Genomic DNA, 18,767 nt, shown 5'->3' with positions numbered 1-18,767 from the left:
GAGGTTATAAACATTTAGCTGTGCCGAGAAATCACAAACAACATAAAAAAAAACTCCACTGTGTCTCGATTTGTTTCCATGCTGGCTAGTACGCCCTGGTGGGTTTACTTGGTCTGGTATTTCATCCAAGCTGCTTGATCTTCCGAACAATTAAGAGGTGAATTGTAAAGGAAATGTTTGTGGCATTCCTCACCCAATACTTAACTGCTAACCGTAAGCTCGTATCCAGTATTGAACATATAGAATACATATGTGGGTACACTCACAGTGGTGGTGAATACACAAACCTACAACACAGTCGTACGTTAAATTATCAATCCTTGCACCTCTATGCCTCTTACCCCCCGCCTGCATATTTTCTGTTAATCTACCATTTCATTGTTTGCCATTAATTAAGTAAAAATGAACAGTAATTCATTGAAGAAAAAAAAAATTATTTAAAATGTAGCCAGTAATCAGTTCACCAGAACATCCATGCTCACCCTCAACCCCTAAATCCCTGCTCCCAACCCCCTTTACTTTGCCTCTGACCTCTGAGAAGATGTCATGAAATTAGAGAAGAAGCAAAAATGTTGGCTGCGGGGGAGGGAGGACTAGCAATTTATCTTGAATGATGAAATAATTGAGGATTTATGGGTGTATCAGCTTTTACTCCCCATATCAGCAATGTGTTTTGTTTTAGCAGTTGAATAATGCTTCATTCATGACTTCTGTTCTGTTTTTTTGCAGGAGCTTATTGAAGTAGACAGTGATGTTGTCTTCGAATTGGCCTCTTACATCCTACAGGTAAGACAAAGTGTTGTTATCTGTATCTGATTATGTGTTTTTGAGTATCTTTCTTGATATCTTTTTTTTACACAAATCCAACCATAGAAGTTATTCCAGCAAATGCTGTACATGAAACGGCTCAGTTGAAACTGAGCTATCTTCACTAGCCTTTTATATGAATTGCAGATAATTAAACTCACATGATTTACTACAGTCATAATAGTCAGTGATTTAACTCACATTATCTAATGCAGTCACCAATCTGTCGTTAATCTGCAGTGATGCTTGAAGCTTTTTTCAACCTAAAACCCTCAATTGTCTTAAATAGTAGCAAATTTCTTGTCACACATTCTGGGAGATTTTTCACTTTAAGTCCTAACTGATCACAAGGCATCACCAAAATTGTCCTACTTCAAAGTCATCCTCCACTCCAGCCCTTTCTCTTTTCTGTCCCTTTCTCAGAGTAGGTCAGTCCATTAACTGTGATTCTGTTAGGTCATGTTACACATAGACAGGGCTGAGTGGTTTGTCTGTGTGTATGTGTGTGCAGGTGCAGCTGTACAGTATCAGGTATCTGTTCTGCAGGCCTTCAAAGGTTTTAATTCAGATGGAGGTTTTATGTTTCTGTCCGCTTCCAGCAGTGCAAGCTTTATTGCCCGTTCACCTATGCAAACAGAACATAAATGCTCAGTTCTTACACATCACTGTAAATTCTATCATCTTTTCCCACTTCTTTGATCTTTTTTCTCTTTGTTTCACAGGAGGCCAAAGGGGATTTTACCAGGTAAGCATACTAGCAAACGCTCTTATCTTATTCACATGTAGAAAATGTTCTGTCTATTGTTTAATTTGTTGAAATGGAGAAAGAGCCACTTCATACCATCAACCAGGGCAGTGAACCAAAATGAGAACTCATGTGGTTTACATCAGTAGCAGTAAGAGTGGCACTTTGTGCTGCATGTTTCTTGCTTTGGAGACAAAGCTCTCTGAGGAATTTATTTTATTGTCAGTTTTCTAGTCAGACACATAACTAACAAAACAGCTTTATACTATTTTGTCTATGTATTGGATCTATGATGACCTCATTTAAAAGATGGAGCCCTTGCTGTTCACAGAAGCATATCATAGCGGGAGGCTTTTTTGCTGGAGATGTGCTCTCCTGGCTGAAAATGGCAGCACATGATGCAGAAGTTACGCTGCGTTAGTTGTTGTGTTTTCTTTACAACACATTGAGAATAGCAGATGAGGCTCTTTGTCGTGTTGATATGAGTACTGCATCTATCTGTACCTATCCACGATAGCTGACATTGAGCTGACATTCTTACTTGCAGAGCAGCACCAAATGCTCTGGAATATTTGCTGACGCGTTTGTGCATCATATCTATTGCTGATGTCTTGGAGGCTTGGATGGAAATAACCTGTAGGAAGTCCGAAGTAAACGTCGCAGACATTTTGCGTTCTCACGTGCCACTGCTCCGGATAATCTCCAAAACATTTTAGGAGTCCAGTTTGTTGGTGAAAATGGCTTTTGTTTCTGTGCTTGATTTGACATCACTTGTAAATAAGAATATAATGACAGAGATTCACTCAAAGAGTGTATTTGTCGCAAGCAAATTTTAAGAAAAAAATAAAGTTATTTACTATTCCTATGAAATTATGCCATGATAAGTATCATCCTGACAGTATAGCGTCATTAAACTTGAATTAGGTCGAACCTATAACTCTGGAACTTTGCAGACTTGTACGTGTTTCACATGAGCTGCTCTCCTCAAGTGGCTCTTCTTGTTGGTCTAAATGTACATCATCCCTCATCCCTATGCTGTAGCATGGACTACAGCAGCCATCACCTCTGACCTCATTTCCGCCATTGAAAGGAGTAAATAAACACAACATCCTGCAGAGTGCTGGAATGTGACACTCTCTGGAGATATTCCTTTCATCTTCCTCCCCCCTTGCCTTATCCCTTCTTTCCAAACACACACACACACACACACACACATACATCACTCACACATACATCCCTTCTCTTAAAGGCCATAAGGCCTGCGGTCTGCATAACCACACACTTTCATATGTTCCACATGAATTTACTTCACTTTTCCTCTCATAGCTTCTTCTGTTTTTTGGGGGGGGGATTATAATAGTAATGATAATATATCCCTTGATAATCTAATTTAAAATAATAATTAACTGTTTTGTGGAATGCAAATAAGTTCATTACAAGAAAGATTCCATACATTGAGTTTGTTTTAAATGAGGTTAATTGTAGTGGGATATGGTTCTCTATGTTATACAGTTATTTGTAAAGATGTCTTTGCACACTGATTGTATTGTCTCATCATTTTCAACATGTACAATGCTAAAGTTGTGCACAAAGACACATGGTGATACATGATGAATAGCCATAAGACTGTATATTAACCAAACCCGGCATACAGCTGTTTTCACACATAAAGACATGGGCGGGCAGGGTGAATGGGATCACTTCCAGGGCTTTAGCTCATAGGTTGTCATTTTCCCAGGGCTTTCCCCAATCTTCTGGGGCCTTGGCGTTGGCTGAAGAGAGGCTAGGGGATTAGAGTAGGGTATTAAGAACTCCTGCCACTGGAGGTCTGAAAACTGAATCCGGGGCCAAGTCCCCTTAGCTCCCTGCGTGGTTCCATGTCTCATTTACTCAATCTCTGTTGTAATCTTTTCCAGCCCTGTTTCTTTATCTCCTTTTATCTTTATTTATCTTTTGACTTGGTGTGTGTGTTTCTATCACTCTTTTTCTCCTCTTTCCAACTGTCAGTGTTTCTGCAGCTGTTCAGAGATAGACCGCACCCAGTGCTTAAAATAGAGTGCATTTCGGCCATCAGCATTTATTCCTCTTTCTCAACTGAACGTCTTTCATTCGCGCCCATTTTTCCAAAGTTTATTCTACAAATGTTTTTGTGGTATCTTGGCAGGTTTTTAATTCAACGTATTGATACTTTTTTTGTGAAAATTGACATTGTCTGTACATCGTAGGATGATCATTATCGCGGAGGTAGCGTTGACCAGAATTCTTTTGTTTATTTACCAGCAATGAAGCAACGAGGTCTGACCTGAAAAAGCTGCCTGCTCTGCCAACTCAGGCCTTAAAGGAGCATCCATCTCTGGCCTACTGGTAATAAACTATTCAGTTATCCAGACAACCACATTGTGTCGACTCACTTGTTGTTAATTTCCATAATAATCTCTGTTTTCCTCTCATTGCACTCTTACAGTGAAGACCGGGTCATAGAGCACTATAAGAAGCTTACTGGACAGTCTAGGGGGCAGGCTATTGTAAAGTAAGTCTATATATACTGATTACGGTTATGATTGCCCGGTTTATTGAAGACTGTCTTCCCTGTAACTCCTAATATGTGTGTCTTTCTTCCCCTCACAGTTATATGAGCATTGTAGAGTCTCTGCCCACATATGGAGTGCATTACTATGCTGTAAAGGTACAGTTTTACTACTCTGACTTTGCTTTTTTCACACACATGCACCACACCCATTTTTTGTTCACTCTGAACCTGCAAGCAGACATTTGGGAATTCAGAGAAGCGATTGAACACAATTCATAATGGATGTTTGTTGTGTTTTTAGGACAAGCAGGGGATCCCTTGGTGGTTGGGTCTGAGCTACAAAGGAATCTTTCAGTATGACTACCAGGACAAAGTCAAACCCAGGAAGGTGAGATGATGCTCTCTTTGATCGCTATACAAACTAAAGTGTTCCCTACACAGTTCCTCTTTGTCTAATTTATCGCTGCATTATTTGTGAAATGTTTTACTTCTCGTATATAGAGTTTTATTTTTGGTGTGTTATTTTGGTGAGTTTGTTTTTCTTGCTCCCTCAGAGTAGTACATTCTCAATATAGATTCTATGTTGTTTTAAATGGAAACTTATTTTCTGTGTCTTTTTGTGTCTTTTGTGAGTTTTTTTTGTTCCTATTGTCTTTTTAACCATTCAGCAAGTCAGGATATTGTGTTTGTAAAGAGTACTAACAATGTTTTACAATTACAACTGTGTGGAGACTTTCAGTCTTGGAATGTTACATCCTGTCCTGAATCTATTTCTGCTTTTGTAATGGTGTCCTCCTCCCAGTCAGTTCACCCACTGGTGGGTGTCTGAATTAACTGCCTCCCAGTCGTCTGTCACCTCTTTCTCCTTGTCTTTTTTTGGGGGCCTTGATTTCTGGCATTCCACCCTGTGTCACTGGGGGTTAATTGTGTTAACAGCATTCCTGCAAACTGACTGACCACCAGAGCACTCACTCATACTTACACGCAAATTCTGTTGCTCATAAACACAAGCACACACTCCCAGGAACTTGAGTGAACACTGCTTTCACCATCCTGATGAAAACTTCCTGTCCCCCAAATGCTTTCCTGTTTGCCACTTATGTTGTGCTTTGCGTGTGTGTCTGCATCTTAATTTGTGCATTTCAGTCCAAATGAGTGTCTCACCACTAAGCCCTATGCCTATCCATTAAAGTACCCCTAATCTTGTGGATGGCTAGGTGTTAAATCACCACGGTAATAGAAAAAAATGTAGTCCAATTATGCCACATCCTATTAAGAGACACATTAGTAAAATGTGTGAAAACTTCTGGATGGCACACAAACATATTTCCATAACAAACCCATATACATTAATACTGTCTGTATAAAAATTTGGGAGAGATTGAGATTGAGTAAAGAAAGAGTAAATAGTATTACCATAAAAGTGACTTATCAATATTCAGCTGCCATAGCAACATTCAGTGTGACTCATTGGTCTGTTAAGCTTTAGTACTGACCCCCTCATATTCTTCTCCTTCCTCACCCTAACACATACATACAATTAGAGGCAGAGAATGAGAAAGACTGGGCCTCTTCAGGGTGCAGGTCTTATTGTAGTCTTAAGAAGCCTGACCCAAATACGATTTGGGACTACATCACAGTGATGGTTTGTTCAATAATCATACAGACAAAATAGGGTGGAGGGTTTGTTTTCCAGAGCTGAGGACTGGAAAAGAGGGAGGTCACTAGACTACATACAGATGTGATGTTAGTAAAAAGTGTCATCACCATTTGAACTTGAGGAAGTGCAGATCTGGTTATTAGTCAATCAGCCAGCCAGTTCGGTACCAGTAACTACTGACTCAGACCACTTGTTCCTCACTGGTAAAGTTTTCAGGACTGTGACTCAGGGAGTTGGAGACAGAGCACCAGTTCAGAGACACGTAGGTCCAGACATCTTTAGTCACAAAAGAAACTGTTTATGTTTTCAAAACAAGCATTTCTATTCTTTGATAAAGGAATAACTGTACATTGTTTTTATATTCAGTATACTCACGGGTGGTAGTTGTTTTTAATTAGTTGGTCTTTTTAAATGCAGACCATCTACCACATTTATTTAGGGATGCTATAATAGATCCCCCTCTGTTTAACACAGGCCACATGCAGACACATTTACAGCACACACATGCTGAGCTTTACAACACAACCACATACCGCTGTAATGCTTCATTTGTGTCTTGTGACTCGTTTAAGCAGAGATTATAGAGTTTGTATGTTGATAGACTTCCTTACTGACTGATTGTGGCTAACCTGTCAGCGCTGTTGTGAAGTCACGAGAAGTTTCCTGTTAAACATGGCAACTGTGCTGTAAATTAACTGAATCTCACATGAATGTTGCTGCATATTGATAGACATTTTGCATTGTGAAAGAAAATGCGAGCAAAGCCACCTAATTTCATCATCTTCTGTCTGAGCAGCCACTTAAAGCCTCTCCAGGTTGGATTCTTCATAAATTTCATCCCTCTGAAATAGTTCAAAGCAAAACACAAACAAGAGAAAGTGACTCCTGTTTGTGTGCATCTCTATGACAACTGGTGGTTATAGTATTGTACACTACAACCCCACCCATGGATGAAACAATATTCCTGGAGCCCTTTGGTCCAAGTCTAGAAAAACAACAATACCTAGCCACACCATGGTTGTACTGAACTAAGCTATTTAAACTTTCCATTCTTCAAGCAATCTCCAGGGAGTCCACTACACCAAAGGAAGGCATTTACACCCCATCAGATTTGACCTTTTCATCTTGATGTATGTGCGTTTTGTTGCACAGACATTATTATGAGACAGACTGGGGTCAGTAGACATGACCACCCGGCGATGAATAATGACAAGTCACTTCCTCTGCTTGTGTGTGTTTGTGCCATTGTATATGAGTGTTCTACAGTGAAAAGGAAGAGGATCTGATGTGTGTGCACACATCATAACAGACCCACCCACCAGCTTTTACTGAGCTCCTCTGAAAAAAGCTGTCAGCGGGTTTTTATCAGATATTCAGGCTGCTAACAATCTTTCACAACTACAACGTTTTTGATAATACTGTAGGCTTATGTAAGTTTGAAACAGTAGAAAAATGCAACAAAAAATGATGGGTTGATTTAAACTTCAGGATGACATAACTGCTCATAATAATGTGCCATTCTGGGAGTGTATTCAAATATTGTTTATACATGTACACCTTACCCTGAAACATCAAAGCCGAGAGCTGAAATGCAGCAACTCTGTCCGGTTGATGGTGAGGACAGCTTTAGTGGGTTTTTTTTTCCAGAACACTGTTACAAACACCTATCTTATCTTTACAGCTCTGGCCCATATGTTGCTAACGCACGCACACTCAAACAGCCTCTTGGTATCTGCCCTGCCTGCTATATTTAGCACCATGCTACATTAGCACTTCACACTCCATTGAAAATGCACGGTACAGCAAGAGTTTTGATAAGGCAGCTGATTTTCTTCCCTCATGCTTTCACATGAAAATAGACACAAATACTGACATTATATTGCGTTTGCCTCCCCCCTTCCTCCCTCTCATCCTTCTGTCCATTGTTTTACTAAGCTGTTAAAATTCCTGTGCAGTGACCTGTTCCTCCCTTCACTGCTTTCTCCCTCTTTTCCTCCCTTTTCCTGTCAAAACAGGAGTCTTCCACCTCATTTCTTTTCTCTTGTTTGTTACTTATCTTCAGGTTTGATGTGTGTGTCCAGCTGATAGATGTAGACCATCCTGTGCTCTTAAATAGCTCACAATCTACCTTTTCACTAACAAGAAACAGACTCAGACATTGCAAATGCGTGTATATGTGTGTGTGTATGTGTGAGAGAGAGAGAGAGAGAGAGAGAGAGGTTTGACTAACAAAGCCAGGGCACTTCAATCGCCAGGGCCGCAGAAAGCTTCTCTCCCACTTCACCACACCACACACACACTGCCACCACTCGGCCCGACCCCTCGTATCACACACATACACACACGCACACACCTCCCAACCGCAGCCTAGAGCAGAACGCACAGTCCCAGAGGGAGAGAGGAGGGGTCACGAGGAGGGGAGGCATAAACGCCCCCTCTCTCCTTAACCCTCCCAGCAAAGCTCCTGGAGAGGAGGAAACTTAACTTTACACACTTTCTTTCCACCAACACATTCACATGCCTCCAGATGGTGAACACCCACCACCTCATAACTTTCAGTTCCCTTGCGTCTGGGAGGACTGAAGATACACACATGCTCTGGACTACGTCTTGATGGAAGTTTACGTGCCCAGCTGGCTTTGGCTTCTTTTAAAGAGGAGCTGATGGTTCATGAAGGGAACGATATAAAAAGAAAAAAAAAAGTCACGCTGTGGAAAGGAAGCCTTCTTCCGCTCACAGTGTCTTTCTCCAGAGTGAGATCATCCAGTGCTGGGATCCATTGTGGGAAGACCGCCTGGTCTGGACCTGATCATAGACCTCCAGACTAGGTCTCTTCTCTCTATCCGTAACAGCTCCTTTTTTATCGGCTTTTCTATTTTCTCCTGCTCCTCCTTATAATTTACATTTTCTTGCAAAACGAATTGCAGTATTCAGTGAAGAGATCAGCCAGAAGGCTGCATGGATTTAATGTGAAGCACGTTTTTTTGAGAGCTGTCCTGAGGACTGTCTGTTTCTCCTAAACTTCAGGTGTTTCAATGGCGTCAGTTGGAGAACCTCTACTTCAGAGAGAAGAAGTTTTCAGTGGAAGTTCATGACCCCAGGAGGTAAATTTATATCACAAACTAAAGCTGGTTTTAACTCCTAAAACTGTTGACTTTTCTTTGTTTACCAAGAGATTATCCTCTTTAACAAATTACAAGTTAGATGTCGCTTACATCAATTCTTCTGTATTTATTGAGTTAGTGACAGGATTTTTTTCACAGTTATGGACACTTTCCAGTAGCTTTAACTGTAAATTACCACTATGGCATATGGGGATATATTAAGATTCACAATACATTCTGTGTCTAATTTGAGCAGAATTTGTCTTGGCAATAGAGCAAGACATTGGGGATGTCCTGGTGGAGCCTCACACAGATTGATGGTCTTGAGTATTAACAAACACATGTTCTCGTGATCACATGCACACACAGGAACACACAGAGTAAACCCATGATAGATTACCACAGAAGGATTGATAGTTGTGCGATAGCTCTTTTGCCGAGGAAGTGACCTCACTTGTGTTTATTTAACATGGCTATATATATTGAGTGTTATTCTACAGACAGAAGGAGGGAGGGAATGGGAGAAAAAGAGACGGACGGGTTGAAATGGGGAGCAGTGGTGTTTTCTTTAAAGGAAGCTGTCATTAGAGCGAGCTGGTCTGCTGCTCTGCTACAGATGTGTGTTTAAAAAAGGATGAGTAAACAATGGGGAACATCGTGTGTGGCTTAGCAAGAAAACTGTCTTTATCATCATCATTATTTGTCCTTCACAGTAGCGGCAGTAGTTACTAGATTAGTCGAGCAGAAGTGTTTTATCTAGACGTGTGGCCATCTCTTCTATTCAGTGTATATAAGGAGGCCTTGTGTCCGCTCCTACTGTAGGGCGTCGGTAACAAGAAGGACTTTTGGTCATAGTGGCATTGCTGTGCATACCTGGTACGCCTGTCCTGCACTCATCAAGTCCATCTGGGCCATGGCGATCAGTCAACACCAGTTCTACCTGGACCGCAAGCAGAGCAAGGTCAGTCTTTGACACAAGGTGCCAGTTCAAAGCACAACAGATCACAGACATGATCAGAAATGCATGAGTGATACTTAAAACTAAATTCCTTTTCCATATGTGCAGTCAAAGATCCATGCCGCGCGGAGTTTGAGTGAGATTGCGATAGACCTTACAGAAACGGGAACTTTGAAGACCTCCAAGCTGGCCAACATGGGCAGCAAGGGAAAGATCATCAGTGGCAGCAGTGGCAGTCTGCTCTCCTCAGGTCAGTGAGTGTCTGAGAGAAAAAGAGACCATGAGGTGAAAGACTTACAAAAACACAGAAGGAGAAAGATTAATTTGCATGGGAATTTGCCTTCGAGTTTGTATGTGTTGGAGATGGAGATGGAGTCTTGTTGACAACTTGAGAAATAGGAACAGCTGCCGCTGGAAAGAGACTACTCATTCTCTGTTAAATGTTCTCACACACATACTGTACTGTACCTACTCCACCCAGTGTCTTTCAGTACGTACAGAGCAGCACTCCCACCCTCCGTGTCACACAGACTCATCGTCCAGAGGCCCCTGCCTCCTCTAAATTTAGAGGGTGAGGGAATGAAAGGGGCAGCGGTTCTGTGTATCACTTTGCCATGGCCTTTAAAACAATGCCAATCTGTGTTAAACAAATAATGAGTGTGACAGGAAGATTTGTAGATAAAACAGAATTAGGCTTGAGAGGAAAATGCCCTTTTAGGCCCAGACAGCCATTTATGGGACTACTGCTGGAGTATTTTATTGTGAAATGATATGCTTTAGACCAAGCTAGCCTCATTTTTGTTAAATAGGCAGGTATTTTTTAATTTACTTATGTATTTTGCAGTTCTTACAATAGAAAAACAAAACACTGTTCAATTTGAATAATAATGTTCTACGTGACTTTTTAACCCTTCCATTGCTCATCCCAATTTGTTTCCTCTTTCCTTTTTTTTATCCTCTTGTGATGTTTCTTAGTTTTTCCTGCTATCGGTGTTTGTCCATCTTATCTTTGTTTTGTCACTTTTCTTTCTGTTCCAGGGTCACTAAGCTGATTTCATTATCTGCTCCTAACTAAAACTATACATTTGTCTCAGGAACTGTCACATGTTATTCTCTGTTTGACCAAAAATGTTTCTTCTTTTTTTTTTCTTCATGCCTGGAAATAATGTGTTGCAGAAATGGGGCTCTCACATCAGCTTGCTGATCCCTTGTAAAGTCTGCATGCATGCCCGTCAGTAGATAGTAGGAACTTAATACGGTGTATTTTGTAACAATAGAACAATGTTTTTGATTTCTTTGTGAAAAGACATTTTCAACAGTGGTTACTTTTGTAGTGTTTGAAATTTCAACCACACAGCGAACCACATTAGGTCAGTGAGAGAGCAACAAAGAGAAGTGTTGCGTGTGTGGGGGAGTGTATGCCTTGTTTTCAACAAGATATGTTGCAAACAACACTGGCACCATCTCAGGGCCCTGGAAATGTGCGTCACATGCTTTGTCCCGGACTGCCCTTTCTTCTAAACACTCACATGCTCGCACAAACACAGCTCTGAATCTCAGTTTCCTTATCGAAATGTTCCATTCACTTCCTTGTAAACATCCTGCAAGACTAGCAGGTGCATATACCATTTTTTTCCCTCCCCACTGTTATCTGCCGTACAACTCCTGGCCTTACATTACATGTTGTCTGCACCCTGCAGGCTCTCAGGAATCAGACAGCTCCCAGACCGCTAAGAAGGACATGCTAGCAGCACTGAGGGCCAGGCAGGAAGCTCTGGAGGAAACACTAAGACAGAGACTGGAGGAACTCAAGAACATCTGTATTAGAGAAGCGGTATGAGAAATGATTAACAGAATTGGCCAGTGTTTTAATATCTGAAATGCTTTTTAGCTCTCTTAATTTTACTTTATTGCTATGGTTTCCAGGAGCTGACAGGAAAACTTCCAAAGGAATATCCTCTGGATCCGGGAGAGGAGCCACCCACAGTCAGGCGGAAGATTGGCACTGCTTTCAAATTGGACGAGCAGAAAATTCTACCTAAGGGAGAGGTAAAGCGCCAACTTCCTATTTTCCTCATTCACACTGTATCACACTCTCGGATCTCCTGTTACCCACAAAATCTGAATAAAAACATGAGGTCATCTGGTGGTGTCAGCATATAAAATAAATAGCCTTTAAACTGTGGTGATGATTCTTCTCATGTTAGGATCTCTACAGCAAATAAAATTCAAATAACAAAGGAACCTGAGAACTCTGAAAAGCCCACAATCTGAAAAGTCTTGAACCTGAAAGACGTTCTGCTCAATCTTTGTCTTGCTGCTGTTTTATGCCACGGGTAGATTTTCCAGAGGAGCGGAGCTTCTAAATATAGTCTTGGCAGCATTCTCGCCACAGGAAGTGGTGATAGTAGGATTGTGTGTGCGCCTGCATGTGTGTGTAACGCTGAGGTTGTATGCTTTGAAAAGAATCCAGGCACACAATATCACAAAACTGCCTTGCAAGCAGAAAGAGGTTGCTTAATTTACTCGGAGCACCTTAAACTCTTCACACAGAAACAGAAGCCGCTCTGGTAGTGGTGCTAAGCCCCTGTTAGTGAGAGATTCCTCAGAACTGAGGTCGTCCAATATTGAGTCAACCAAAGTGGATACATCATCGTGTATGTGCTCTCAGATGTGAGCACCTAATTACATGCTAGCTATACACAGGGTATGTCACAGGACACAGACACGTTTATTTCCATGTCTATAATCACATTACCAAGTTTGTGCTATACTATTCAAACATTGCACTATGTTGATTTCACTCTGCAGTTCAGTCAATACATATAGTACACTTGTGCAATACATTTACTGCGTGATAGAAAATGGTTTACTTTGTCAACCTTCTCTGCTCCACAAATCCCCGGAGAGCTTTTGTGTGGGAGAGAATAGATTGATGTAGGGATGTTATTATTGGGGGACAGAGTGCCTCAATAGAGAATATCCAGTGGTGAGAAAATGCGCAGCTGCAGCACAGATAAATTATTTCCGCAGTGTGTTTTCTCTGGCAAGTCTTTCTCTCACCAAATGTGTAGCATGGGAGAGTTAGGATGAAATTGTGTCTGCAAGCTAGGACTTGTTGTTTTTGGATTTTTCGTTGATTTCTGTTGCTAAAACAGTGAGAGGATCATTTAACTTTGTGCCTGTTTCACTCAAACGTTTGCACTCGTGTTTGTGTATACGCCAGGAAGTGGAGCTTGAGCGTTTGGAGCGTGAGTTTGCTATTCAGTCCCAGATTACAGAGGCAGCCAGGCGTCTTGCCAGTGATCCTCATGTGAGCAGCAAGAAGCTGAAGAAACAGAGGAAGACTTCTTATCTGAACGCATTGAAGAAGCTCCAGGAAATTGAGAACTCTATCAATGAGTACCGGGTCCGCTCTGGCAAGAAGCCTACACAGAGGGCGTCACTCATTATAGAAGGTAACAATACACTATTTGTACATTCCCTATTTGCTACTGGGAAATCAAGCTGTTTTCATATATCTCTTTGTTCCTATGAGCTATTACTGATAATACTGATGGCAGCGTTGTCTGGACACTGCCAACCTACAACATGGTTTCTTTATTAAACAATCGAAGTTTATAAATGGGTCTATAAATACTTGACAGGATAATCTCCAACCTTTTGTTTTTTGTTTTTATGTCTTGTAGAAGCCAATATTTGTTCTGAAGACAGCTCATTATCTGATGCACTTGTACTGGATGACGGTAAGGCTCTATTCTTTGCATCTTTTCTAAGTTGTGTTCTCAAGGCTTCTGTTAATGATTATGTTGATCCATATGTTAACTTTTTTCCACTTTTTTTTAGATGACCCTCAAGTTACAGGTACCCCGACCTTCTCTCCAGTAGCATCGCCTCATAAGGGCCTCCCTCCACGCCCACCTTCTCACAGTCGGCCCCCTCCACCACAGTCACTTGATGGCCTGCGACACCTGCACTACACACGCTCTGACTATGACAAATCTCCCATCAAACCCAAGATGTGGAGCGAATCGTCACTGGATGAGCCCTATGAGAAAGTCAAGAAACGCTCATCTCACTCCAGGTATGAGGGAGTTTCTTTTATCGTTGAAATAGAGTCACAGTATATTTATATACAAGTGGACAACCACACCTACATTTTTGCTTTTGTTGTACTTAAAATGAAAAGCAGTGTTTATGGAAGAAGGAGAATTTCAGACCAGAGTTGCAGGCTGTAGACATACAGTAGCTTTTTGGTGGATGAACAGGGTCAAAATTAGTGTGAAGGGTGATGATAATAATTCTTCATAACCGTTTTTCTGTCAAGTCACAGGCGTTTCCCAAGTTCTGGCAGTGCTGACGCAGGAGGTAGTAACTCCCTGCAGAGCAGCCCCATCAGGAACATGCCTCACTGGAACTCTCAGTCCAGCATGCCATCGACCCCAGACCTGAGAACCAGGACTCCACACTATGTACATTCCACCAGGTCAGTCGGTTGTTTACTGATCATCCAGAGCAGAGATAATTCAGCCTAACAGAGTATGTTGATATAAAAATGTCTAAGAATGACGAGTCTTTAAATGGAAATGGAGTTACATCTTTTGCCATCCCCCATATCACAGGTCAGTGGACATCAGTCCCACACGTCTGCACAGTCTCTCTCAGCACTTTAGGAACCGCAGCTCCAGCCTTGAGTCTCAGGGCAAACTGCTGGCGTCTGATCCTGACGCACAGCCGCACACCTTGGGCAGTCCTGACTTCTTCCTTGGCCCAGGACGCAACTCCAATGGTTCCGACCCACTGGATGACTGTTCATCCTGCACCAGCCAAAGCAGCTCAGAGCATTACTACCCCTCTGGTGGACCTCCTGGCAGCAATCCAAACTACTCTACTCTGGGAGAGGACTCACCTTCCAAAGCAAGGCAGAGGCAGCGGCAAAGGCACAGGTAAGGGCAGGGACTACGAATTTTTCTTTTTCAGAAGCTATCTGTGTAATCTTAATTCTAAAAATGTATTCTAAATTAAGTGGTCAAATGTTAGATTGACACATGTATGGTCATTTGTTTTCTCTACAGATCTGCAGGTCATTTAGGTTCCTCTAACTCGGGCTCTATGCCAAACCTGGCAGCTAAGAATGGCTCTGGTGGAGGCTCAGGTGGAGGCAGTATGGGAGGAGGACATCACGGAGTCTACCTCCACAGCCAGAGCCAGCCCTCCTCACAGTACCGCATCAAGGAGTACCCTCTATACGTGGAAGGCAGCCCCAACCCTGTGGTGGTGCGCAGCCTGGAGAGCGACCAGGAGGGCCACTACAGCGTGAAGGCACAATTCAAGACCTCCAGCTCCTACACAGCCGGGGGACTGTACAAGGAGGCCTGGGGGGGTGAGGAGGGAGGAGAGGGGAGCGGCCGACTCACGCCATCACGCTCTCAGATCGTACGGACTCCGTCATTGGGGAGAGAGGGTGGTGGAGGTGGAGGAGGCGGGAGGGCAGCAGTGTCAGAAGAGCTGCGTTGTTGGTACCAGAGGTCTTCAGGGAGCCTGAAAGAAAGGAGTCACTCACATTCAGGATCTACTTCTTCTGAAGCTGGGTCACAGCAAGGCACTGTGGGACATGGTCGAGGGAGTAGAGTTGGGACACTCGCCAAGGGCTCACCAGGTAAGCCTTTCTGCATTCCCATTAAACCCTGAATTGTACAGATAAAGTAACATCATCAGTATATGCTTCAGATAACATCCATTGTTGCTCCCCTTGTTGCTTTAGTTCAATGAATTTACAGTGATAACAATGTAGTGTAAAATAATTATTTTCATGATTTAATTAAATTAAAATGCAAGACCGTGACTGGATTAGGCAGATTTATAACACAAATCTCTGCAGGGTAAATTATTAACTTCTTTGGTTCAAATAGTGTTCACTGGAGAGAAGGCTGGTAAAAATAACCTTCTCTGTTGTATGAATTAGAACTTTTTAAGGGCAAATTTAACCGGTATCCAGTGTGGCTTGAAGTGATTGCATTCAGATCATTTAAAGGGAGCCATGCTTGGTGATTACGTGTAAGATTTGTTTCTTTTTAGGTGTAAGTTTTAACTGACAAATTGTGCCACTCTGTGATAGCAAGTAGTGTTGATTTAGAAATAAGAAATGCCTTTTTTCAATCATTATTGGTTTTTTTTAATGACCTTTTTCTAACTGCGCCAATAATTATTATTGTTCATTATTGTTAATGTTCAATGTTACATCCCGGCTCGGCCAGCGGGTGAGAGATGTGACATTAATTATCCCAGACAAGTTTGATGTTGAAAAAGAAAAAAGGGTTTATTTTGTTGGATTAAAATTGGTCCAAAAACAAAGATAATATCCTCCAAACAGGAGTGTGGCACATGAGAAACAAAAACTAATGAAAAACAAACTCCATACAAAACAAAACTGGGACTCAACTTAAAGCGAGGCCATAAATGGCTAATAAGGAGAAAATCTATGTGCAACACAAAATCAGGATACCCAAAAGGGTACTAGCAAAAGCTACACCAGCTTTTAGCAGTCTCGACACACAAGCAACAAAGCTTAGGATCAGACTCCTCACAACACACAAGTGGGCAAACTGTTCCAAACCAGAGGAACAGCTGCCGCGAGCAGAAGGAAGTGACGGTTTTTTGGGATGGATAATGGATAAGTTACCAGCAATCTGGACTAGGTCAGCTTTGTGACAACTAGCGAGTTGCTCGAGAGAGACGGATTCTCCAAAAAACCCTCAACATCAAATTGAGACATAGCGCAAACCTTACAATATCACAAAACCAATTCAAAACCTCAAACAATGAATTAAACCTCCTTTTCTGTTCTGGGATCAGGATTAGGTTGATTATAAATCCTGGACGAGCCCCCATTTAATGTTACATCCCGACTCGGCCAGCGGGTGAGAGATGTGACATTAATTATCCCAGACAAGTTTGATGTTGAAAAAGAAAAAAACCGTAACATGTATCCAGAGAGCAGAATGATGAGACTTATTCAAAGATTCAGCACATTTGTGTTACAACTACACATATGTTCAATTTCAAGAACTGAGTGAAGAGCCACAGTAACAAAAATTGATGCAGGTTAAGCTTTTCTAATGTTGCATTTTGATTTGAAATACAAAAAAAGATCAAATGTAGAGTATGTGGAGTGTTGGTGTCAGGCGAAGGAATTAGGTACAAAGGGAAGTTCTGTTTATTAGTTTATTAGCTGGGATAGGCTCCAAAGATATGTACTCCTGCAGAATCTGCACCATTTGTGTATGTAAAGCAGTTCAATCACTTTGCACAGTGCAGGGTTCATACAAAAGACAGCTTCAAAGCAAACTGGATCCTCACACCAAGTTATACAAAACAAAACAGTGTCCAAGTACCCAAAATTTAACATTGTGTGATGTAGACTTCAGATTCCCTACTCGCCTAGTGTGCTCTGGTCTGCTTGTCAGAAATTTGGCAGTAAATAATGGTTATTATGATGAACTTGGCACTTTGTGACTCTCTGTAGAAGCGAAAAAAAAACGACACAACAAGCTGAAAGAAGAAAAACACCCCAAAAGCACAAAATAAAGTCTTCAAACAAAGGTATTTAAATGCTTCGTAAGTACAGATAAAGTCTAAAGAAGAAAAGTGCTGCCCCGTGTGAGGCTCGAACTCACGACCTTCAGATTATGAGACTGACGCGCTGCCTACTGCGCCAACGAGGCTTGCAGTTCCAGTCTGTGGGACTGTTTTTGTCACATGACCTTAGAATGAAGGCCATGTGACCTTTTTTTTTTTTCTAACACTGGGACAATATCCCCCAACCCTATATGTGAAGCATAGTTGGAATTCCTTTGCCCCTCACCCCTCTGTAACCTAGTATGTTGCTTTAATAACTCTCAGTTCTCCATTTAGCGGCATCCCCTCACAGCCAGAGGAGTATGACGCCCTCCAGCGAGCACGCAGCCACACCCACACCACCATGTAGCCCACAGCACATCCTCAACTGGAAGAGTGGGTAAGAAAGATGCTTTATCTTTTACTACTCATCTTCTTTTTCTACATCTTTGTCCGCAGTTTGCTCTTAACACAACCCACCAGCTTGGACGGTCTGTTCTACGTGTGACAGCTAGCATTCGTTTTCATCACAGAACACATTCACACTCAAGTTGTCTTTATGTGCTACTGGGATCATTTTCAAGCCTTTCCACTCTAGCTTTAAATGATATGTGTTTGTTTGTATGCTTAATGTTTTACTTCTTACATTTCTCTTCCTTTTTTGTCTTTCTTTGTCATCTCTCACACTCTGATTACCTTTTTCTCTCTGGAAAATGATCTTATCACTAAATATTTGTCATTTCTCGCCTGTTTGTCTTTGTCTTTACTAACCCTCCTTTCCTTCTGTGTGTGTCCTCTCTCCTGGTTTAGAGGCACAGCAGACAGCTCTCCTACTGAGGACGTCTGTCAGTCTCCCCCTCAGCCCAGCTCTGATGCATAGAGGTACCGCCTGCGGTCTTGGCCTCCCATTAGTCTAAACTTACAAACTTGTAGCATTGTTTGAAAACACAGCAGCAGCATAAGCAGATTCTTGAGAACATCATCTGGAAGCAGGAATTGAAAAATTATGTGACATCAGGGCCAAACTTAGAGTCAGACTAGTATGCCTAGTTTTTTTTATCCAAACACAACTCCCCAAACAGTACTGCTTCAGTTAATACTACTCTTTGATATACAGCAAGTGAATGTTCACTGCTTAGTTACGATTGATCATCAGCCATGGGGGGCTGACAGTGGGGAGGGTTTACTTCTTATTTCTTACTCTTTGGTGCTGGAGGTATGTCTTGTGTAATCCTTTCTTTGGCTGTTTCTGTACCTGATCTTTGCATGTGCTCTGCTGTGCTCTGACTGCTTCACTGTGGTTCGCTCCTCACAGGATTTACTAATAAAAATGAGCCAAACAAGCT

General features: G+C 41.9%; 1 protein-coding gene and 1 non-coding gene across 12 annotated transcripts in view; one reads left to right on the top strand and one right to left on the bottom strand.

Moving 5' to 3' along the window:
* The window catches only part of frmd4a (FERM domain containing 4A), a 93,711-nt gene that overhangs the window by 71,620 nt on the left and 3,324 nt on the right, over positions 1 to 18,767 (top strand). For 6 of the 11 annotated variants that reach the window (XM_075469705.1, XM_075469706.1, XM_075469704.1 and 3 more), the window contains exons 6-23: positions 730 to 786; positions 1,530 to 1,552; positions 3,833 to 3,916; positions 4,017 to 4,082; positions 4,181 to 4,238; positions 4,384 to 4,470; positions 8,770 to 8,846; positions 9,666 to 9,807; positions 9,913 to 10,054; positions 11,505 to 11,638; positions 11,731 to 11,853; positions 13,031 to 13,262; positions 13,494 to 13,550; positions 13,651 to 13,888; positions 14,132 to 14,290; positions 14,427 to 14,750; positions 14,880 to 15,463; positions 17,719 to 17,821. In XM_075469705.1, the coding sequence (XP_075325820.1) occupies positions 730 to 786; positions 1,530 to 1,552; positions 3,833 to 3,916; positions 4,017 to 4,082; positions 4,181 to 4,238; positions 4,384 to 4,470; positions 8,770 to 8,846; positions 9,666 to 9,807; positions 9,913 to 10,054; positions 11,505 to 11,638; positions 11,731 to 11,853; positions 13,031 to 13,262; positions 13,494 to 13,550; positions 13,651 to 13,888; positions 14,132 to 14,290; positions 14,427 to 14,750; positions 14,880 to 15,463; positions 17,719 to 17,821 (2,690 nt within the window). Of the gene's footprint in view, positions 1 to 729; positions 787 to 1,529; positions 1,553 to 3,832; positions 3,917 to 4,016; positions 4,083 to 4,180; positions 4,239 to 4,383; positions 4,471 to 8,769; positions 8,847 to 9,665; positions 9,808 to 9,912; positions 10,055 to 11,504; positions 11,639 to 11,730; positions 11,854 to 13,030; positions 13,263 to 13,493; positions 13,551 to 13,650; positions 13,889 to 14,131; positions 14,291 to 14,426; positions 14,751 to 14,879; positions 15,464 to 17,718; positions 17,822 to 18,231; positions 18,304 to 18,767 lie in introns of all 11 variants that reach the window. The other 5 variants (XM_075469703.1, XM_075469699.1, XM_075469709.1 and 2 more) reach the window with 4 other exon arrangements.
* trnam-cau (transfer RNA methionine (anticodon CAU)) lies at positions 17,456 to 17,528 on the bottom strand. Its single transcript has one exon. It is a non-coding gene; the product is annotated as a tRNA-Met (tRNA).

Source organism: Odontesthes bonariensis, chromosome 7 (genome assembly GCF_027942865.1).
Source record: "Odontesthes bonariensis isolate fOdoBon6 chromosome 7, fOdoBon6.hap1, whole genome shotgun sequence".
Taxonomy (NCBI): Eukaryota; Metazoa; Chordata; class Actinopteri; order Atheriniformes; family Atherinopsidae; genus Odontesthes; species Odontesthes bonariensis.
This window is presented reverse-complemented; position numbering and strand designations above follow the sequence as displayed.